Here is a 25,153-nt window from a genome sequence, read left to right on the forward strand (position 1 = left end):
GGGTACTATGAGAACTCTACTCCAATCATTGGGAATTCGTCCCTCTTTCCAGGCATTCTGAACTATGCAGTGCAGCCACTATAAGACTTTTATACCACCATACTCCAGCATTTCTGGTCGAATATCATCTACTATTGCTGCCTTTCCACATTTCAAGCCTTTGATGGCTTTTTCTACTTCGAGTATGGATATGTATTCTTGACTGCATGCCTGGTCAGTGTTTTTTACAACTGTGCTGTCATCACTGCTTGTTTCATTTAGCAGTTTTTCAAAGTAATTACTCCATACTTCAAGGATATCTTTTCTCCCATTTTCATGTCACCTTTATCATCTCTAGCTCGTTTATCAGCACTCTTTCCTCCATTCCTAGGCTTCTTCAACAACCTCCAGAATATTTTGTCGCCTTCTTGATATTTATTTTCTATGTTCTTGCCAAAGTCCTCCCATGACTTTTAATAAATTCAGTTTAATCCTTTATCCAAGTGAGAGCAAACAAAGTTTGCACCTGAAAATATCTTCAGGACTGAATATAGTGTTGTATATTTACCCAGGTAAGGTAGTACAACATCATATTCAGTCCTGAAGATATTTTCAGGTGCAAACTATGTTTGCTCTCACTTGGATAAAGGATTAAACTAAATTTATTACAGTCTAACCAAGTGAAAAATAAACTTTCAATTTCCCATGACTTTTGTTTAGCTCGTTTTACACAATGTATAGCTTTCTTACATTTGTATCTATATTCTCTAAGAGCAAAAGCTGACTTATTTGCCAGGAACTTTTGATATGCTTTCTTCTTTTCCTTCAGTGCCTCTTTAACTTCCTGTGTCCACCATGGAGTTCTAATTTTTCTATCCTTGCAGACAACTTCACCACATGCCTCTCTAGCTGAATCAATCAGGGTTTTCTTCAAGGCTTGCCACTGAATCTCCAAGGTTTGGTTCCTGTTCTCAAACTCTTTCATTTTTTCTTCAATAATCTTTGTGTATTTTAGTCTAAAGTTATAATAATATTAATAATAATAATAATATTATTATTATTATTAAAATTGTATGTGTATATACATTTACATCTCGTTATATAGTTTCAATAAAGAATACTTTTTTAACTATGAGATGTTTAGTATCACTTGTAGTTGTAAAATTTGTAATATCACTTGGAGTCTAAATATTATAATTTTTTAATATGTATAATATGTATAGGGTGAGTGATGAAAAAGATGCAAGAGGTTACTTACAGGCATTAGCTACTAAAATGACAGAAGAACTTGAGAGCCTTAAAATGAGTGGTCTTCCTCCATCTACTGCAGTAAGTAATAATAGATTGAGAGGCTATTTATTGATAATTGCAGGTTGAGAATTGTCTGTTTTAATATATACTACATATGTAACAACACACACACACAGTGTTGAAGCATGGGTTGGAGGCGCCCTTTTTCAGCGCCCCCATAAAATAAGTTTCCATGAAAAAGTTTTGCGAAAAATTTTACCTTGTTAAAAGTACAAAATAGTTTATATGCATACATAAAAATGAATTTTATTTAACAATAGTAGAACATTGTAATGACTAAAATTCATTAATAAGGAATTTTTCATAATAAAAATTTTCAAAAATGTTTATTTTGTTAATATATAAATACAACAGAATTTATATATATATATATATATATATATAAACAAAAATTACTTTTATGTTATGTTATGTTATACTTTCTTACCTTCCACATTTGCAGAACAATGTCACAGTTTCATTCACAATCACACATCCACAAAGGGCAAAGCATAGCATAAGAATGAATTCACAGTCTATCTTAAACTAATAATTTCCATTAAAAAAATATAATAAACAATCGAGAATATTTATACAATTTTCGCTGTGAAATAAAATTTTTGGTAATATTGATAACGTTTCACTTCAAACAAATTATAATAAAACTGGTGATGTATTAAGTTAAAAATATTGTAAGATTATTAAGAATTTGTAATAATTTGACTGATTTTAAATTTCATTTTTATTAGATTAACTATAATTTGTAATTGTGTAATTTATATAGTACGATATATCAAGAATAAGAAACTTTATATATATATTTTTTAATATTTCCTGTGGTGAAATGGCACCCCTCATCTTCAAGCGCCCTTGTGCGGGGCACAATCTTCATAACCGCACGACGTGGCCTTGCACACACACACCACACCACACTCCACACACACAAACTTGACAGATATATTTGTTCACTTGACTGTGTTAAGTAGTTTTTGCTAAGTTGCAAGTAGCTACAACAAAATAGAATATTTTTTTATTAAATAAAAAAAATAACTTATTTGATTATGATATAGCACTGTTCATCATTTTGTGGAACTCCTATTGATTTATTGGGACATAACATTAAAAAATGAGTCTTATATGAGTAAATTTTTTGTTTGGCAATTAGGGTTTTGCACAATCTGTCAAGCCCTGTATATGTAACGAGAGGTCAATTTTCTGAGTGATTCTGTATTTAGAATCAATATAAAAATCTTGCAACTAGGAATATTTTTGACTGTTATTTATGTTTCTGTAAATAATACATCTGCCATAGTTATTGTCAAGTCAAAACAGCATGTGCAGTTCTGTTGCATGAGATGCTATGATCATACATTCAATCTTCATGGAATTTGAAGACTAATTTCAGAAGACTCCATTTAACCATTAGTTACACATTACATATTATGCCTAGTGTTGAATTGATTGTCTAATAAAGCACTCACAACTGCCTCTGGCAACTCATTCCAGTTATTCATCTCTCTGACCAAAATATCAAGTTTTCATGTCATTGCTAACCACACTCTTATGCAAACTTCCAGTCTGTCTTCTCTCTTGTACTTTATATATTTTTTAAAATGTTTTTTGCATCCACCCTATAAAACCCTTTAGTAACTTAAGTGTTTTTATAATCTTCTTCTTCATCAGCCATTTTCTGTCCACTTTGGATGAAGGCAGTGGACAGAAAATGTTCACTGTCCCAAAATATTCCATTCAGTTTTATCTTGCGCTTTTCTGTTATTACTGTCATTATTATTACCTGACACCTCTAAGGAGTCCAAAGACTCATCGAGGAAGGACACCTACTCTACAACTCTCCATCTACATCACTCAATCCACTAATGCCATCTACTGCCAACAACCACTAGTATTTTCACAGACAATACAAACATTCATGCTCATGCCGGGATTCAAACCTACAGCCTTTCATCTGGAGAGTGGATATGCTAACACTTGACCAACCAGGCCGACAACCTATGCCACTGAGTTCCAGCCATCTCTTTGATCTTCCAGTAACTTTCTTTCCATCTCTGTCTCTATCAACTTTGTCTATGTTTGAGTGTTACTTTTTGCAGTATTACCTGCCCTTTTTATATGTCTTTTAAATGTTTTTGTACCCCCCCCCCCTTTTCTGCCTATCAGCCAAATTTTGTAACTCATACACCTTCGGTCTATCCTCATACAGAGCACTCCACAGATCAGTCACTGTTTATTCACCTCTCTCTCTCTTGTTCTTCACTGCCAGTGAGAGTTGTGAGACAAATTAGCCCATAGTTTTAATTGTTATAAGGATTTATAACAACTCTAGCTTCATCATATTTTTGTAGTTGATTCCATCTTTGTAATACACAAGTTGCAGTCTTTCATCCTTAAGTGCGCAACATGAAATCTTACTACAATAAACTGACAACCATCATCTTTACCCAAACTGTTTTATCTTTCAGTTTTGCATCATCAGTAAACAACTGAATATTCCCTCTCAAGTCATTCCCAATATCACTCCTGGCCAACTTCTTTATGGAGATCTTTGAAGAAAAAGCCTTAAACTCTGCCCCACAGTAGATGATGTGTTCACTATTTGACCATGTGGCCTGGATGCACTCCACAATTTCTCAACACGCTTACACAATCAGCACCCCAGGATCCAGTTTACGTTGGAAAAGGAAAACAACAGTCTCCCTTTCCTAGACACTCTGATTACACACCAGCCTGATGGATCCCTGACTTTAACCTACACAAACAGGTAGATACATTCACCACCAGTCACACCACCCCCTGCTTCCAAAAATATGGATTATAAAAACACTATATAACAGGTCAAAATTAATCAGTTCGATAACCAGTGTTTATCAAATGTCCAAAATAATAAATTTAGTTTAATCCTTTATCCAAGTGTAAGCAAACAAAGTTTGTGCCTGAAGTATCTTCAGGACTGAGGCAACTTGTGGTAAAGGTGGACAAAGCTCTCATCACTCCGTGTCTTAGTGTCTCCCATAATGCAAAGCATATCTCCTTGCATACATATATAATGCTATGCATTAAGAGAAGGGCCACTACCTAGACTGGTTTCGACCTTTATTGAGGTCTCATCAGTGGGAGCCAGAGGTGGTGATACCAAGGTGGAAGCAATGGAGAAGTCATATTTACCTATATGAGTTGTCAAAAGGTGTCTCACCTTATTATTAAATTACTCTGGACTTAGAGAAAGATGTTGGAAGTTTTTTTCTACTTGGTTAGACTATAATAAATTAATCCTTTATCCAAGTGTAAGCAAACAAAGTTTGCACCTGAAGTATCTTCAGGACTCAGGCAACTCATTGTAAAGTTGGACCAAGCTCTCATCACCCCTTGTCTTAGTATCTCACATAATGCAAAGCACATCTCCTTGCAGACATGTATAATGCTATGCATTAAGGGAAGGGCCACTACTCAGACCGGTTTATGACTTCTCCATTGCTTCCACGTTGGTATCACCAACCTGGGTCTGGCTCCACTGATGAGACCTTAATAAAGGTCGAAACCAGTCTGAATAGTGGTCTTTCCCTTAATGCATAACATTATACATGTCCATAAGGAGATGTGTTTTGCATTATGGGAGATACTAAGACAAGGAGTGATGAGAGCTTGGTCCAACTTTACCACGAGTTGCCTCACTCCTGAAGATACTTCAGACGCAAACTTTGTTTATTAGACTATAATAAATTTATAGTCTAAATAAATTTAGACTATAAATTTATTATAGTCTAACCAAATTTGTGGTTAGACTATAAAAAAATGTCCAAAATATATTAAAACCAATTACCAACAATTTCTCTCCCCCACTCCTTCATAGCAGAGATTACTCTGAATCTATCACCATTCCATATATATGGGGTTCATCCGAAAAACTAACAAAAATCTTAAGAAAATATGATCTTAAGTTACAAACCACAAGAAATTGGCATCTCGTATCTGCTTCACCAAAGACAGCTACTTCCCATAGACCTACCAGGAGTATACCAAGTCCCTTGCAGTTACAAACTGTCCTACTACAGCCAAACAGGCAGGACAGCCAATATCAGGATATCTGAACACAAGGATTACATCTGGTTCCACCAATACAGCCACTCAGGTCTTGCTGACCATGCCAGAATACGCTGGAAGAAGGCCATTTTATTACACTGTAGCAAGTACAAGTATGAAAGATTATTCCTTGAATCAGCCTCAGCTCTGAAAAGCTTCCCAAACCTCAGCAAATTTGGGTGCATGAGACTGCCACAAATTTGGGAAGCTTACATTCTAAGATCATCAGCCCAATGGCCAAGACAATCCAATTTAGCCTGCTAGGAGGCCTTTAGGACTCTAGGACCGACTTCAGTTGCCGGTCTTCAGCCTCATTTGCTTAGTATGAGTGCCTGCATACATATATCATTGTTTTGTGATCCCTGAAGGTGGCAATGTAACATTGCTGAAATATTATTATTATTCGTGACACCTCCAAGGGTCCAAAGACACACTGTGGGAGGACACCTAGTGTACCACCACTATCAATCAACTACATCACCCCCCCCCCCCCACCACATCAAGTATCTTTTGTCTGTAAATTGCGTGTGTTCTCAAGGGCTGATTTGCCTGTATGTGGGATTGAAAAACCTGAGTTTCCGGTAGAAAAAACCCTGTTACCTCCGTATGAGATTGGCTAACTCAACTTCGATTGAAAAAGTCCATATAAAGATTTCTCCCATCACGACAGGACTCGAACTCAGGCCTTTTCCCAAGGAAGAGCGCAATGCACCGTCGTTCTTCCAATTGCACTACGGAGACGCTTTAGGAAGGTATTGATTAAAACTTTTTAATTAATATTCTAGGGTTCATTATTTTCCTAAAAAATTAAAAGTCATGGCCTCAGTCTTCTAAATCTTTTGTATATATCACTGTCGGTAGCATTGATTTTCCTTTTTTCCTCTCAGAATCTCAGGTGATTTAACACACAAACCAGGCTGATTAATCAGAGTACACATACATACATACATATACTTATCTTGTAACATTAATTGTTTTGATAATCTGGTGGAACTGGATCTAGACATTACTATGCATCCAGAATTTTTAAGAAGCTAAGCTAATTACTACCCTTTACCTAGTTAACAAAATCTGTCATTTATATCTTTCTCTTGAAGGCAACTTTCCAACTTATCGATAACCGGTGTTCATCAAATGTCATTCTTATGAAAGCTATCGTACTTTGCTCTAACTAACCATTCAGCATAGAAGTAGATCTCTGGACATCAAAACTCTAAGTTGAAGTTCAGAGAATTTGATATTTGGGATTATAAAACTGTTCAAGTCTGAACTTGCTGAGTACAAAATTTGACTCTGTCGATAGGATCCTTTGGACCAACTCTAAATTGCTGCCGTGAAGTATCTTTAGATGTGAAGATTTATGTGCGGTGAAAGTTCAAAGCTTTCTGCATTTGTCTGATATGAATCATGATGAAGGTTTTGACCTTAAGTTTGCAAATGGTCATCTCAAACTATACAATAATACAGTTTAATATATAATATTTTTTAAAGTTTAACACCTTAAATACAAACTACATACATATTTAATGTTTAATCTCCTTCTTACTAGTCTTTTAGTTTCAGCCTATTGTGTATTTATGTTAGCATAAGAATGATTACCATTGTTAGTGGATAGTGGTATGCTAGCAATTTCCAATTTTTAGAGGATACTTCAAATGGATATTCAAGTAGATAAAATAATGCATAAGACATATCTTACAATCTGACAAATAATGGAGACTTTATAAAGTAAATTTATTATGGCTTACGCATGCAGCAAAAATTATATAGAATTTTATTTAAAAACTGCAAAATACTTCATCTACTACTAACCACATTCAAAAGATGAATCATAACAATGAGCTATAATTCGTGTGTATATTAGCTCGTGTCTTAGTTGCAGCTGAAGTACATGATATTACACTATTAGAGTTCAAAGGAGAGATCTAGAAAAGACATACGACAAGGTGTCCAGAGAAAAGCTTTTCAAAATACTACAATTATATGAGGTGAATGGAACATTATACAGAGTAATACCTAGTCTGTATTTCAGTTGTCAGTCAGCAATTAGAATTGAAGGAAATACAGGAAAATGATTTCACGTAAAATCGGGTAAGACAAGGATGCACACTATTTCCACTTTTATTCATCATCTGTATGGATCACATTGTGAAGGAAAGTGGCATTAGGCCTGATATTAGAATTGGAAATGTCAAAATTAGTTCTTTGCTGTATGCAGATGATGTTGTCCTCTTAAACACATCTAGTGCAAATCTCTAGGATTCACTAACTAAATTGAACAACAGCTGTAACAAATTTGGCATGAAAATCAGCAATAAAAACAATACAGAACAAGTGAAATATTTAAGCTATTTACGCACAGTTTTAGTGAAGATTGCAAGTTACATCTGGAAATAGGCAACAGAATAAGCAAAACTAGTATAGTGAATAGCCAGCTGAATAAATTTGTACGGAATAAGAGAGAAAGTAGCCTAAACATTAAATTAGTAGTATACAGGATAGTGTTCAAACCAGTTTGAGTGTGTTGTGAATGTAGACACATTGAATCAGTTTAAAGCACAGTCAGGTGAGCATTGTGTGTAATAGTGTGTACTTACCTCCCAGCTGAGTCTCCAACTTCATGGAGGTCAGATGTTAATAATAATCATGTAGAGCTGTCATTGTCCTTGGGGGGGGGGGTACATATCAGTAAACAAACTGATGATGATGATGTGATAAGTTCAGAGGAACAATTGTAAAAAGTTGCATAGGAAAAGACAATCAGATTTGAACTTGGTGGGATGAAGAAATTTAGTCTGGTTCCAAAGAACTCTGTGATAGTCTGGCATGGCAAAGCAAGGCCAGACTTGTCAGATTCCACAAATCTAATATAGTCTTGATGTTCTTCAATTCTGATCAATGCAGAATGACTAGTATGTCCAAAATAACAAAGATGGCATGAACAGGGTACTTATTATTATTATTATTCAGGCCTCCATAGAGTCAAGAGACTCATCATGGGAGGACCTTCCTAGGAAACACAAAGTCTATCATACTACCATTGACCATTCTTGCTCTCACCACTCTATCAGACAATGCATTCCACAGTTTAACCACCTTCCACACAAAGAAACCATTCCTCACCCTCTTGCTCACAGCTTCCTTTTGTAACTTCCAGGGATAGCCCCTTGTCATTGCTCCTTCCTGCTGTTACACCAAGTGAAAGAACTCCCCAGTGTCCACCCTGTAACTGCTTCTCAACAGTTTAAAAGTCTCGATCATATCACCTCTCCTTCTTCTATCCACCAAACTCTGTAGTCAGAGTACTTGATAGACACCTGGGAAGGAAAGAGGTAGTAATGTATCATTTGTGGATGTAGAAAGAAGATAGTTTCTGAGCTAATTTGAAGGAAGTGTATAGATTGAATTTTCGAGTTTCGAGATGGAATTTTTTGAATGGTAGTTTTGTTGTAACCATTGCATATCAAATTGTTTTTAATTTTATTTAGTTCATCTAACAAAAGAGGATCAGGAGAGCACATTGTATTAGCTCATGTATTTACTCTTGATAACATGTATTTTTTTTTGTGATGAATGATGGCAGGAGGATGAGTGAATGTATCTGCTAGTAAAGCTTGGCTTACGATAAACTGAAAATTCAGCATCACCTGTGGGATGACGAATAATTAAGGTATCCTTAAAGGGTAGTTGGTTATTAGATTCATGTTCAATGGTGAGCTTGATATGGGAGTATAAGGAGTTTATTTTCTCTAAGAACTGAAGTAATTCTGAATCAATGTGGTACCAGATTGCAAATATATCATCAACAAAACATTACCATATATGAAACTGAGGGAATTTAGTATTAAAGATTTTTTTTTCTAGATGTTCCATAAATAATCTGCTAAGGCTGGTGAGATAGGACTGCCATCGCTGTTCCTTCTATTTGCTTGAATACTTATTATTTCACTTAAAATCGTCTGCATTAATGGTGAATTTAAATAGGTTAATAATATCCTCTAGGAAATCAAATTCTAAAAAATGAAGAGTCTCTTGTGGTGGTATATTGCTGAAAAAGTGAGACTACATCAAAAGAAACCATAATCTCATTATTATACAGATATAATTCTTGTAGATAAACTTATACGTTGGTAATCCATAACTGTCAGATTTTAGGGAAAGACAAGTATACTAAAATATTAATTATAAAACTTTGATTAATACTTCCTTTATTTCGGTAATGTTACATTATCATCTTTAGGGAACATAAAAATAATATGTGCATCCAGGCATTAACACTAAACAAATATGGCTGAAGAAAACAACTTAAGTTGGTCCTAGAGTCCTAAAGGTGGTGCCCCCTAGTGGGCTAAATTGGGTTGTCTTGACTGTTGGGCTGATGTTCTAAGAATGCAAGCTTCCCATATTTGGGACAGTCTCATGCATCCAAATTTGTTGAGATTTGGGGAGTTTTTTAGAGCTGAGGCTGATTCCGGGAATAATCTCTCATATTTATACTTGCTGCGGTGCAGTAGAATGGCTTTCTTCCAGTGTATTTTGTGGCAGGTGTCCAAAGTATGGTCAGCAGGTCCTGCGTAGCTATTGGTGGAACCAGATATAGTCCTTATGTTCAGATATCCTGATATTAACTGTCCTGCCAGTTTGGCCGTAGTAGGACAGTTTGCGACTACAGGAGACCTGGTATACTCCAGGTAGGTCTAGGGGAAGTGGCTGTTCTTTGGTGGAATGCACAATAATGGGATCCCATGATTTTATTCTTGATGCCATGATTACATTCTATTTTATCCACTCCACCAAAAACCAGCCACTTCCCCTAGACCTACTCTGGAATGTTGAATGTGGAGAGTTGAGGAAATTCAAATTGCAGAGAGTTTAGTAGTCAATAAGCAAAAAAAAAGTGATGTAACAAATACCCTTAAGGTAGGAAATTTTACAAGGTTAACATGGGGGATTATGCACAGAGTAGAAGGAGAGAGGAGAAAGAATGAAAACTCGTCTCAAAGTTGTACAGTGGAGCATTTTGACTCCATGGAAGTTGCTTAACAATAGTACTAATAAGTTAGCAAAATATCTGCACATAACTTTATCTAGTTGTTGAAAAGTAAGTTCTTGTGGGTTGTTGCTCAGTAGCCAAACCATCCTGTGTTTCCAGTATTGTATGCAACTTACAGTCATCTGGCATTTTTACCGTAATCTTCATACCCGAAATAATCTTCATACCCCCCATGAAATAGGGGGGGAGCAATGTCGAGGAAAAGGAAAGTCAGCAGCGGAGTGCCTCAGGGATCTGTTTTAGGGCCATTACTGTTTAACTTGTATGTTAATGATATAGGTGAAGATTTGGATGGAGATATTCAGTTGTTTGCAGATCAGATGATGCAAAGTTGGGTGATGATGCAAAGATGAACCATAAAGAGTAGTGAAGATGTTGTGGCCTTACAAGAAGATTTGAATAAATTGAGTGATTGGGCATGGAAATAGGGATTGAGTTCAGTGTTGCAAAATGTAAGTTTTAAAATTTGGAAAAAAAATATGGGATGCAGAATTTATGCTTGGTGAGGATACATTGTTGGAGGTGGAAGAAATAAGAGATCTGGGGATAATAATGGATAAGGATCTAAAATTTTGGGGACATGTAGCCAAAATTGTGATGACAACACAAAGGCTTCTGGGCCTTTGATGTGGAGGACACTGACGTGTAGAAGTAGGGAGATTCTTGTTCTGTTGTATAAGGATTTGATTAGGCCACACATGGACTATTGTGCCCAGATTTGTGAGTAGAGGAGTGAGAGACAGGTTTTTTTCGTGCAGAGTTGTAAATGATTGGAATGCTTTGCCTGAGAGTGCGGTGTCTGCAGGGAGTTTGAATGTGTTCAAAGCAGGGTATGATGAGCTGCGTGTGTGTGTGTGATAAAAGGACCTCCCGGATGAGTCTTTGACTCCATGAGGTCTTGGGTAATAATAATATTAATAATAATATACCTTGTCATTGCTTTATATTGCTTTGTCATTGTATATTGTATATTGCTTTGTCACTGGTATACAGTATTCAGAAAATGTGGGGATGTCCAAATAATTTTTGCATGATAGTGTATATTTTCTGCCCTAGTTGGCTAAGTGTAGCATCTACAATCTGCATGCTATAGACTGAGTTCAAATCCCCTGTGACATGAATGATTGGAAATATCTTTATAGTAATATCATTGAACCATGTCTTCAACCCATTCACAGTTTTTGCACTCACCACACTTTAAGGCAAAACATTTTTGTATCTGTCAGGAATTAAACCTTGGACCTTCCACATGTAAAGCGGATGTGATAATCGCATAACTTTGTCAACACCACAAACATCTCGCCAAAAAATTCTAGAAAATATAGAAGATTTTTAGCACAGTTGGCCAAGTGCAGCATTTACACTGTTCAACCTACAGGCTAAGTTCTGATCCCTGGACATCAATGTCTTATGATAATAAAAATGTTCTATGTTTCCAACCATTTTCTGGATGGAATTGACTTAATTTTTTTTTTTTTTTTCATTAAGAAAATTGAATAATATAGAAAACACTAAAACAGTAACTTTGTTTTTCAGTTAGCTGGAATTTAAATTAAAATCTTTTTATAAACTTATTAAGAATACTTATTATTAATAATAAACATTATGGGCATAAATCATTCTGGAGATACTTACTGTATAATTTTATAATTTTTTTTTGTATCACATTCAGATCTTGAATTTAAAAATGTATGTAATGTAAATATACTCTATGAAAATTCTTTCAGGAAAAGAATTGGCGAAATAGGAGATCACAAAAATTAGACAAAATGGAACTCCTTAACTTACAGTCCAGTTTGCATAGTGAGATTCAAGCTAAACAAGCTATAAGTGAAGAATTAAGCAAAGTTCGAGCTGAATTAGTGTTAATACAAAAGTAAGTTGTAAATAAAATAAAAAAGCACATTGGTTGATTACATTCATGCTGAAAAATGCATCATTATTTATTTATTATTAGTTTTTTAAACTATTTACTTGAAGGTATCTCCACTTTAACATGGTGAGGGAGCTTGCATGCTCTGATAACCCAGAGAGCTATACCAGTGGTTGGTTAGCAACTAGTAGGTCACCCCACCCTTATTTGGGCAAGAGCTGGACTAAGAGAGATACCCTGGAAGTGGACAACAGCACATTCCAGTACTGGCATGAGGCTGAAGATATGCAATATCACCCAAGGGCTCATGTCCGGACAGCTATGTGGCATGACTGAATCAGCGTAATTGGCAATAGCTCTGTGGTAGAGAAGGCAAGGAAGAACCACTCTATTATCCTTCCATGACAACCATAGTCACAATGAAGAATGGGACAGCTACCAGCCTGGTAAACCAAGGTAGTACTTCTGGGCACAGAGGGGAAAAAGAACATGCACTCCCAATTTCAACACCTCCTGAGAACCTATGCAATTTAAAGAACTGATACCTTTCTCAGCCAAAATCCAGTTATGACCAAAAAGCACCAGTTAAGAAAAACTACACATATTGGTGCTTGGAATGTACAAGGATTACCACATACAAGCAAACTGGACAAGTACAAAATGAAATTAAAAGACTAAACATCAATATACTAGAAATCACAGAAACACATTGGAAAAATTAATGACAATTTACATCACAGCTAGTCAATACCATTTATTTTGCTGGACATGATTAGCAGAAATGGAGTAGCAATAATTGTCAAAAAATATATGTGCAAATCATTGTTGAGCTAGAACCCTATCAATTATATGATAATTTCCTTAAGGATCGACTATAATCCATTACCAATCACACTCTTACAAATTTATTTTGTTGTATAAGTTACAAATTAGTTACTAAATTTAGTTACAAATTTATGTCCCTATAAGTCAGGGGTGTTCAACCCATCGATTGCAGAGCGATTTTGGGTCGATCTCTTGTGTATTCCTCCTTACTTACAAATTTAATTAAAACTGAAAACATAATGTGTTATTTATCATTATTTTGTATTATTTTCAATTCACTTTAAGTATATTGCTATTGTTTATTTATTTTTCGTTAAAATTGCCAAATCAGTAATTTTCTTATAAGTCTGGGTAAATGAATTAATTTGGATCAGTAGAAGTCAAACAGCGAGCTGAGTGAATACGATTATAAGCAAAGTAAAAACTCGATTGTAGCTTAAATATTAAATATTCCAAAGCATGTTACATCGATTTTTTACTTAGGTTAAGTCCCATGTGAATATTGTAAAAAAAATAAACTTTGTTTGTCTCGGTATAGTTTGTATTAGATGTTTTTGTAAATAACTTTTGAAGCTAACTGTATATACTGCTTTAATAAGAATATATTAGAGTATTAAAAACAAAGGCAATGTTTTTGTTGCCGAAGATGTACATGGCAGCATTAGAAAGATTTTTATTGAAACTTGTATGTTTGAGAGAAAGGCTTGCAGGCTCTAAGTGTAAACATCTCCAAAGTCAGTCAGAAAGAGTTCAAACAACTTTCCGATGGCCGTCAACTTACAATCAAAAGAAAGCGGAGGAGAACCAAAGGCATGCCAAACTTGAAACTTAAGATGAAAGACTCATACTGATTCTTTGGGGTTGCCAAACTTCATGCGAGCTCTCAGAGGAGGCCTAATGAAAAGGGACTGAAGCAAGCAGAAATGGTCCCGGTTCCAGAACTGCTATCAGAGAAGAGGCTGCCCGGTCCAGAGTCGCAGTCAGAGAGACTGCCTGGATCCACGTTGCTTGAGAGAGGAGCTTCCTGCTTCCAGAAAGGAGCTTCTCGGTTTGAGACGTCGCTAGAGAGAGAGACTACTTCTAGACCACAGACAAGGTTTCAAATTGCCAAAAGGAAGAGTTCCAATTGCCAGAGAAAAGTTTCCAGGCCAGGTTAATGTCAGACATTCACCAGTGTGTTGCGTTTTCATTACAATTTGATGAATCAAACGACTTCACTGATATTGCTCAGTTAATGGTATTTATTCGCATGGTATTTCAAGATTATTCAAGTAAAGAAGAACTTTTGAAAATTATACCATTATTGGGAAGGTCTAGGGGAGAAGACATTTTTTCGGCATTTAATCAATTTCTGAAACAACCAAACTTCCGCTTTTTAAACTTATATCTATTACTACTGATGGTGCTCCTGCAATGATAGGTAATAAATCAGGTTTCATTTCATTATGTAAAAACTATGACAAATATCCAGATTTTTTAACGTACCACTGTATTATTCACCAACAAGTACTGTGTAGTAAAAGATTAAACACAAAAGATGTTTTGGATATTACATTTAAAATTGTAAATTCTGTTCTAGGAAAAGCCCTTCAACGGCGGTTATTTAAATTACAGGCAGATGATGATAGGGTACTTCTGTTGTGCAATAATGTTCACTGGCTCAGCAGAAGTCAATTTTTAAAAAGATTTCTTGTATTAATTAATGATAAGAAAAATTTTCTTGATAAAAAAGGTGATATTTATCCACAATTGAGTGATAAAAGATGGTTGTTACGCATATCATTTTTAGTAGATTTCTGTACGAAATTAAGCAGTTTAAATTTAGAGTTACAAAGTAGAGATAAAAATTTAATTGACATGTTTAATAAAAACTTTCCAACAATACTTACTTTTATTAAAGAAAAATATAAATGATTGCGAATTTAGACATCTCCCATATTTATTAAAATTTTTTGAACAAAATGAAGAAATGCTTCGCTGTGATTTAAAAGAATTTATTCGTGAAATAGATTTAGTTGTGGAAGAAATAAATTCAAGATTTAAAGATTTTAATAAAACTGAAATGATTGTATCTTTCATCAATAATCCATTTCAAGAAAACTTGAACATCACAGAAATTTCAAATAAAATAAAAACAATGAAGTCATTTGGAAATATGGGCTGTTTGATATAAACCAAGCTGAAGTAGACTTGAGATAATAAACATTCAGAATAGTTTACATTTAAAATCAATAAACAATGAAGTCATTTGGAAGTATACACATGAAAAATTCCCAATATTAACTGATATTGCACAAAAAAATCTGTCGTGTTTCGGATCGACATACTTGTCAGCATCCGCTTTTTAAAATATGACCGTCATAAAAAATCAATTAAGAAACCAAATTACAAATGATCATTTGGATGATTATCTGCGATTGGCCACTTCTTCATATCAACTTGACTATGAAAATATTGCGAGATCCAAACAATGCCAAATTTCACATTAACTTTTTTTTTTTTTTTTAATCAACCAGCACTTCCTGTAACTTTTGAGTTTGTAATCAATCTGTTGTTTTTTCTAACTTTGGTTTTCCAAAATAGAGAAATAAATATTTTATTCCAATATATTTGTTGTTATTTTTTTTGTTGTATTAAAATAATTAGAAGTGATAAATAAATTTTTAAATACACAAATAAAGTTGTGTATTTTTTTTAGTTGTTTATTTGTGCATAATCAGATATCAGGTTTGGGGAACATGATCTGTATAAGAGAGTAGGTCTCCGAATAACTTATATATAAGAGAGTAGATCCCTAATAACTTTTTATAGAAAAGTAGCTCACATTGTAAAAAAGGTTGAACACAACTGCTATAAGTGATGCAGACCATTGACCTCTTCTAGAGGGATCTAAAGTGTTCCTTGTGTTGTTTATAAAGAATGAAATGTTACTGTCATCATTTAATATGTGTGGAGATTTAAAGACTGAAAGGTTTTCAGGATTTTTGTAATTTCTGTTTTATTAAGTCATATTTTATGTTCCCTAAATAATGTAGGTACATTTAAGCAGCAAAAGTCTTAATCCCCCCCCCCCCCCCAATATGTACTTTCACTAAAGACTTGTGTCTTTTCCTTCAATTGGAAAATACACAAGTTCGATTTGCATCATAATGAGACGAATTTTGATATGGACTTTTCAATTAAGTATCAAAAACATGCTCAGTATACTAACAATCAAACATAAAATAAAAATGAATTTAAAGAACTCATTTTAAAAAGCCCCACTGCAGCATAAGTAAGACAGCAGGCCCTGCTACTTAGGCAAAAATTTTACATTGATTTACTTCCACGAGTGGAAGTTTGAGTTTCCGTCTTTGATTTCTACAAACACAACAGCTTACTTGCCTATTTTAAAACACCCAAATACTGTTTGCATGTAGTAAATGGCATATGGATTATGTGGTTATTAACAGCATCCTGATGAAATAAAGCCATCAACTGTGCTTGGAGGTGTCTTGTAATAATAATAATTTAATAATAAAATTAAGATTTGTGTGTGTTAATTTCTTTCTTAACTGTTTGTTAGTAGACAGTTAACAGAGAAGCTGTTCACTGTTATGCCGTATTTTCTTCCCCTCCTTTTTTTCTTTTATTTTTATTTTTTAAATATACTTAAGAAGGTGATGAATTTACTAGTCGTTATCTTCTCTCTTTCAGGGAGTTAAATGAATCTCAACAAAAGATAGAAGTAGTTAAGAAAGATAATGTCAAAAAAGATACACAAATAAGAGACCTTCAACAAAGGCTTGATTCAGGTGATAACTGTAAGTAATAATTTCTAGTCAAATAGGAATTGATGTGAAACCTAAAGAAAACAGCTGCATATATTATACATGTTTAACATCCCACCATTGATTAAATCAGTCAGTTGTTCTAACTGTGCTAATGGATTCATTTCATTCCTTTGCAGTAATTTTTGGCTAAAAATTACTTGATCAAGTTCTCATTTTTCTTACCTCGCACTTCTTTCTTTCTGTTATCAGCTAATCCATCGCCAGATATTTTCTTCACTCCAGCTCCACCTTATGTATCACTCCTGCAACTGAGCTATCTTCCTCACTGCAACCACCTCTTCATTCTTTACATCAGTCATGCTATTCTTTCGTTCAACACTTTTACTCTCTCTCTCTCTCTCTCTCTCTCTCTCAATCGTGTCACATCTGGCATTACATCACACACATTTTCATTTGTATTCTGAGTTCCATCTACTACTTCAGTTTGATTATTATTCTCTCAGGCATCTCCATGGAGCTAAAGACTCATCAGAAGAGGTCTGTACTGACCATTACACTTGCATTATTATTATTATTACATGTTATTAGAACATGTTAAGGCACAGTATAATGAGCTCTGTGTATGACAAAGGGACCTCTCCCAATGAGTCTTTAACTCACGGAGGTCTTGGGATGATGATAATAATATCAACTGCATAATGATTGAGAACCTCTAGAACAAGTAAAATACTTCAGTGATTTAGGTACAATTTTTAATGAGGATGACAAATTAAATGTGGAAATAAACAACAGAATTAGTGAAGCTGGTATGGTAGGGATTATTATTATTGTTACAGGCAACTCCAAGGAGTTCTTAGACTCATCGAGGGAGGCCCTAAACATCATGTCCATCGCAACTATTCGACATTCATACAGTATCTATCATACTTTGCCTTGAACTCATTCACCGTCATAGCGCCCACAACAGACTCTGGCAGCTTATTCCACTCATTCACCACTCTAAAAGTAAAAAACCCAGTTCTAACACCCTTACTAACCACACTCTTGCCCAGCTTCCATGGATGTCCCCTAGTTCTCCCACCACCAGTCCTGTTCTCAAAAATATCCTCTGAATTAATCCTATAGAAACCCTTCAGCAATTTGAATGTCTCAATCATATCTCCTCTTTTCCTCCTATCAACCAATTTCTGCAACCCACAAATCTTCAATCTGTCTTCATAAGGTTCATTCCACAGACCTGCTGTCATCTTGGTCACTCGCCTCTGGATCCTCTCAACCTCCTCCCCATCAAGAAGAAACCTAGGCGACCAAATCTGGGCATGGTAGTCGAGATGGGGTCTTATCAAGGCTCGATACAGAGGAACAATAACTTGCTTATCTATGCTTGTCAAAGTATTCTTCAGCATCCAAGTGATTTGATGAGCTGATTTAGCCACTTTTGCAATGTGCCCCCTAAACTTCATCTCCCTATCCACCAACACTCCCAAATCCCTGGCCTCATCAATCTCCTGGAGTATAGTTCCACCAATATGATATACTGCTGCTGATTCAATTGAATAAATTTATATGCAATAAGAGAGAGAGAGAGAGAGAGATTAGTCAAAACACTAACTGGCTATATACAAGATACTGTTTCAGACCAGCATAAAAAACTATAGTGCTGAAAGTCAAGTTAGAGTAAAACAGTTGACCATAGATTTGAGACCACAGATGTTGGAGTTTAGAAAAATTTTACAGGTGGCAGGATTGTATTAAAAATAAAATAAAAAAATGTTAGGAGAAACTTGACATTGTTAGCATTCTGATGGTGCAGATATGGTCATCCTGGTTCAAGGAAAAGGGAAGATAGATTGAAAAGATCAAGCACCTGGTAACCAGGATGATAATGGGCCTATGGAATTGTGCATATAAGGACAGATTAAGAGAGAGAGAGAGAATATGAAATGGGGGTAAAAGGTCATTCCTGGAAGTTTACTAAGGGTGTGCTTAGGGAAGATATGAGGATTCTTTTTATGATGTGTGTAGTGAGTATGTGAAATGGACTACATTTGATCTTTTGAGTGCACCTTGATTAACAGATATCATATGTAATTATCATTTAATGCAGTCTCTTTGTTTAATGTAGCCTCAATGAGTTCTTGGACTTTGCTGGAGAAGCCATATTAATAATAATAACACAATAAAGTAAAGATGAAAACAGAAAGTACATATCAGACCACCACCTAGACCAATAATGATAATTTCAGTTTTTTTTTTTTTTTAATTCATCATTATCTTTAGACCAATTAATGTGATAAAAAGCTTCTCTATCAAAAGTCATTAAAAAATTCTGATACAAACTTAAAATATACTTGGTCATCTTCCCCATGTGGTGCAGTTTTATCATACTAAAATCTTAATATATTGAGTTAATTTAATTAATATTGTAGATTAAGATGATATTTAAAGTGATAAGGGGTTGTTATTAGGTTAATGTGGAAGAAAATTTTATAGAATGGGAGGGAGGGGAGTAGAACAAAATGCCATTCCTGGAAACTGTATAAGGAGAGTGTGAACAAGAGAATAAGGAGCAGGTTCTTTGTTGGAGAGTTGTTGACAAGTGGAATGCACTGTCTGACATTTTGATAAATGCGGGCATATTGAATAAGTTTAATACACAGTTTGGCAAGCTTTGTGTGCAACAGTGTTTGCCTCCTGAAGTGAGTCTTTTGATTCCATGAAAGTCTAGTGTTTGTAATAAAATAATACATTTCTGGATGAAATGTATTCATCCAGAAAATTAAAGGATATGTAGAAGGAAATTGACACTAGAGAGAGGGAGAGTATATATTAAATGTTTCAAAAACGAGAGCCTGTTAGGTGACAAGAAAGCAGCAAATCTTAATAGAGTGGGCAGTACTGATGGTAGGATAGAAAATTACATTATTAATGCCGAACGTGCAGCCGTGAAAATAGAGGAGAAAGAAATGGACATTAATAAAGAAACAGCATGCATGATTGTTATCCTACACAGGATAGAATGCGAAATTAAAAAATTGCAGAAGTGTTAAGAGATTAGCAGGGCTGAAAAGAGAAGACAGCAGGTTGTCTGAAAAAACAATAAAGACCAAGTGAACAACCAAGAAAAATAAGTTAAGGAGAATATTATATACAGAGACTCAGTGATCAGGGGAGTACTTAATGAAAGTGTGACAAAGTCTTCTTTCCCTAGTGCAAAAATTCATGATATTAGTGACGCCATCCGGATGAAAGGCAAATCGAAGGAAATGGTTATCTTAATTAGCACAAATGATTTGAGAGGCAAGAAGTATTCTATGAGGGTGCATGTAAAGGAGTTGTTAGAAGAGGCAAAAGTGAAGAGTGAGAAGGTGAGATTGTAAATCTCCCACTAATCTATGATAGAGGTGAACTGAGGAGGACATTGCTAGCTAATGAGTCTATACACAAGTTATTCAGAAGGAATTATGTAAGATTTGTGGATCTGTAATCTGTATTTGATGGAAAGAAGGATTTGTACAATGCTGATGGACTACATCTAAATGGTTTTTATGTTAGGTGTCTGGAGAGAGCCTTGTACACCTAGCATGGTAAAGTGCAACTTCAGAAAAACTTAAGCAATGAAGGTGGAAGCAGGTGAGTTGGTGTGAAGGCACCCATGATGGGATTGAGTGTGAATATCACCAAGTGCAGAATCTAGTTTCTCAAGGAAAAAATATTAAATAGGGTAGTCAATTCAGGGAGTAAAGGTGGGTGGGGGACTAAAGGGATGCTGCAGTTTCAATATACTAATGCCAGAAGTATCATGAACAAGAGGGAGGAGTTTTTTGCATTGGTTAGTGCAACCTTGCCAAAAGTTTTAGGCATTAGTGAGACTTAGCTAACAGCAGATGATGTTAATTACAGGGATAGAATGTGAACGGTTTAGTATTTTCAGGAAAGATAGAAAAGTTAGGATGGGAGGAGAAGTACAGCTGATGATAGCAGATGAATTGCAGCCAAAAAGAATAAGAATAGGAGAGGTGGGAGAGTTGCTGTTCATTTAAAACAATCTGGTGTGAGATTAAGGCCAGTAAGACATATACAGTTGGTTGTTGCTATAGATAAGGGATTCCCACTGATGATCTGGAAGACATGCATCACCAAATTCATACAAGTACATTTCTTGTGTAGAGGCTTAAGTGCTGTGAGGACATTATGTTGGAGGTTTAATGGATTTTTTACAACACTCAAAAAGAATTAAAATAGAATTTAATACTTCCTATATTTCGTCCTAGTCACTAGGACATCTACGGGGATTACAAAGACAATTAATGTAACATGCACACAAAAACTTACAATACTAAGCCCAACCACGTGGGTGACAATAAAGTCCTATCTAGGTGGAGCGCCCTCTAAGGGCAGTTGTAGGTGGCCTGGAATGTATGGTGGGACCTCTGGTGATGACTGTTTCCCAAATCTTCGGAAGCTTGATGCAACCGTATTTGTTAAGATTTGGTTGGTTTCTGAGAGCTGCTGCTGCTTCTAAAAAAATTCTCTCTTTCTTGAATTTGCTGTGGTGGAGCATGGTGGTTTTCTTCCATGATACTCTGTGGGTAGTGTCCAAAACATGGTCAGCCAAGCCTGAATGGCCATAGTTGTGTTTAACGATGTACGACTTGTGTTCCTCTAGGCCTCTCCAATGGCTACAGCGAACACAGCATCAAAAAAATAATCAATTCCTCCCCCATTCCCCGTCCCTCTCGTCAACAAGAATTTAAAAATGCCATCACCATACCCTACATCCGTGGCACTTCTGAAAAAATAGCCAAGATACTAAAAAAGTATAACCTACACACAGCATATAAGCCCTACCCCAAACTGGCTACCCTTATCCGTTCTACGAAAGATCAGCTCCCTCCTCTCTCTCTGCCTGGAGTTTACAAAGTACCCTGTTCCTGTAAGCTTGCATACTTTGGACAGACAGGCAGAACAGCATCCATCCGCCTAGAGGAACACAAGTCGTACATCGTTAAAAACAACTATGGCCATTCAGGCTTGGCTGACCATGTTTTGGACACTACCCACAGAGTATCATGGAAGAAAACCACCATGCTCCACCACAGCAAATTCAAGAAAGAGAGACTTTTCTTAGAAGCAGCAGCAGCGCTTAAAAACCAACCAAATCTTAACAAATACGGTTGCATCAAGCTTCCAAAGATTTGGGAAACAGTCATCACCAGAGGTCCCACCTTACATTCCAGGCCACCTACAACTGCCCTTAGAGGGCGCTCCACCTAGATAGGACTTTATTGTCACCCACGTGGTTGGGCTTAGTATTGTAAGTTTTTGTGTGCATGTTACATTAATTGTCTTTGTAATCCCCGTAGATGTCCTAGTGACTAGGACAAAATATAGGAAGTATTAAATTCTATTTTAATTCTTTTTGAGTGTTGTAAAAAATCCATTAAACCTCCAACATAATCATACAAGTACAGTTCAAGTGATTATTAATGGGGACCTCAACTATGGAAATATAGCCTGGCAGGAAGGAAATAAATTTATACACCTACTAAGAGGTACTTACTTGAGGCAGCATGCGATGAAGGGGGACTAGTGGTGTGAGAGTATTGGACCTGATCATGGGATCAGAAGTACTATCCATAACCAAGGTGACATAACCACATTGCCTCCGATTGGTGAAAGTGACCATGCGGTCTTGATTTTGGAGGCTGTGCAACTTGAGGAATATTCTGTGAAGAAGAGGTATGGAACTACAAGGCAGGAGATTAGACAAGCTTAGGAAGAAGCTTAAATCTGTCCCAGGGCACGTAAGGATGCTAGTACTGAACTATGGAAGATAGTTCAGGGTCATACAGGGGAAGAAATATTAAATTGCATACCTAAGGTGAGGAGGGTTAATCAGGTAGTCGTTAGATGGATGAGTAATATCATTATACATGGGCTGCAGAAGAAGAAGAAGAAAATAATGTAGAGAGGTATATAAATGGAAAGGTGACCAACAAACTCATGAATAGTATAAGGCTCAGCCAGGAAAGGTGACCAGCATGACAAGGAAAGCAAATTCAGATTATGAGAAGAATTTAGCCGTGCAGGCCAAAGGAACTCCCAAAAGAACTCTCCAAAAAGTTCTTTCATTGTGTGACAAGTAAGAGGAAGAATGACTATGGAAGATTAACCTGAATGAGTGATGATAGTGACACGGTGACAGATGCAGATAAAATAGCAGAGTTGCTGAGTGACCACTTTGCAAGTGTTTATCATCCTAGTGAGGTTGCTGCTTTAACACATGCGACAGGCACTAATGCGGGAACAGAGGTGGATGAATTGGAGGTTCTTTGGATATTACAGAATTATGGCATAAATACAGCTGTGGGATTAGATAGGATATCAGCTCAGGTGTTGCAAGAATGTGCAGGAACTGGCAATGCCTCTGACTAGGTTCTTTAATTTAAGTCTCAGGTCTTGTGGAGTTCCAAGGGAGTGGAAAGAGAGCAAAATAATTCCCTTTCATAAGAGAGGTTCTAAGACTGTAGTGACAAATTATAAAATAATCAGTATCTCAGGCATGGTGATAAATGTAGTGTAAAATTGGTAAAAAAGAGAATTCAAGAATGGATGAATAAAAATATGATACTGTATGTATCATTTTTCCTGATACCTCATACAGTATCGTGGGATACATGTCTTTGTGAAGGGTTGGTCATGCCTTAGTAATTTAGTTTTTTTTTTATAATAGAGTGATAGCAGAGTTGGATAAAGGCAATTGCTACACAATGATTCTGCTGAATTTTCCAAAGGCATTTGACAGAATACCACATGGAACTCTGTTATGCAAATTAGAACAAATGGGAATGGATATGACACTGATTAAGTGGATATATATATATATATATATATATATATATATATATATATATATATATATATATATACAGGTATCCCTTGCTTAACACGGTTTTGCTTAACGTGGCAAAATTAATTGCGGCAATCCCTTGATATACGTGCCAAGAGTTTTAATTAACACACCTTTAACCCTGCGGAGCTCGCTGCTGATCTGACAGATAGATGCAAAATGTTTAATATAAATATTCTTACACAATTCAGTTTATAGCTTGGAGGTCATGCGTAGCTGTGCATTCATGTGTTACGAGTGATATTCCGCACTGTTCTTTGCTGTCGGTTTGGTTTAACGCATGTTATGTAAAGTTTGTGATATTTGACAGTAAATTGTATCTGAGAGATAACGCGACCTCCGATGTCAGCATAGTATGTTTTTTATTATTATTTATTCTTTGTTTAATAATTTCTAGATTGTAACTGAAAATAAATAAACCATCATGTATTACTTAAATAGAGAGTCAAAATACTAAAAAAAAATCTGGAGCTTACTCCACCTTTACTACGAGTTGCCCATAAGGTTGCTTATGCTTGCATCTGCCGAACTTTTCATTTCGATATATTCAGCTCGAAACTCTTGTAGTTTCTATATTCAGGTATGAAATAATGTTGGATTCAATATCCTTAATTTGTACCATCATGTATTATATTTGCAGTGTTTTTTCTTTATGTTTTATTGCTTGTTTACTGAGGTCGGGAGAGTCGTTTTGCTTGTTATCGTAGAATTTATGCCGATAAGAAAAAAACTAAAACTGTTCAAACGACTCTTGATAACTTCTTTTGGTAAAAAAATTGCAGTAAATAATGAAGGTATTTACTGCAATTTTTTATCTTTCCTAAAAGAGTACCATATAAAACGAATTATTAATACAGTAATTGATCATGGACGAATTTTGATTTTTACCATTGATTATTAGATTTGATTAACGTGATTTTGATATACGCAGTAACATCTAGGGATTGATTAACCGCATTAATCGAGGGATACCTGTATATCTACTTCTTTATATCTGCTGGACAGATATAAAGAAGTAGTATATGGAGTGGCAGAATTGTGGTGAAAACAGCTCACTAGTGAGTGGTGTGCCACAAGGTTTAATTTGTACTGAATATTTCCTTTATAATTTATGTACAAATTAAACCTTGTGGCAAATGATGATGCAAAATTAGGCAGAATAATAGTTAATCAATGCAATTTGGAGAACTTGTAGGTCAATTTTAAATAGTTGATAGTAAGAGCAAAAGGTAATGGGTGTCAGTTAATGTGGAGAAATGTAAAGATATGCCTTTTGGGATAGATAGATTACAAACTATGTATCACATTGATGGCACTGCACTCCAGAAAATAGGTGAAGCTAGAGATTT

The 25,153-nt window shown here is 35.5% G+C and overlaps 1 protein-coding gene across 1 annotated transcript in view; it reads left to right on the plus strand.

Annotated features, from left to right (window-relative positions):
* Nucleotides 1-25,153, plus strand: part of LOC150101467 (serine/threonine-protein kinase Genghis Khan-like) — an 896,778-nt gene that overhangs the window by 476,514 nt on the left and 395,111 nt on the right. Inside the window, 3 exon segments of the mRNA XM_090400803.1 lie at nt 1,203-1,308; nt 12,148-12,296; nt 16,815-16,921. Coding sequence (XP_090256929.1) covers nt 1,203-1,308; nt 12,148-12,296; nt 16,815-16,921 — 362 coding nt within the window.

This window comes from Typopeltis vanoorti, chromosome 11 (assembly GCF_054136105.1).
Source record: "Typopeltis vanoorti isolate ZY-2024b chromosome 11, IOZ_Tvanoo_1.0, whole genome shotgun sequence".
NCBI classification, from domain to species: Eukaryota; Metazoa; Arthropoda; class Arachnida; order Uropygi; family Thelyphonidae; genus Typopeltis; species Typopeltis vanoorti.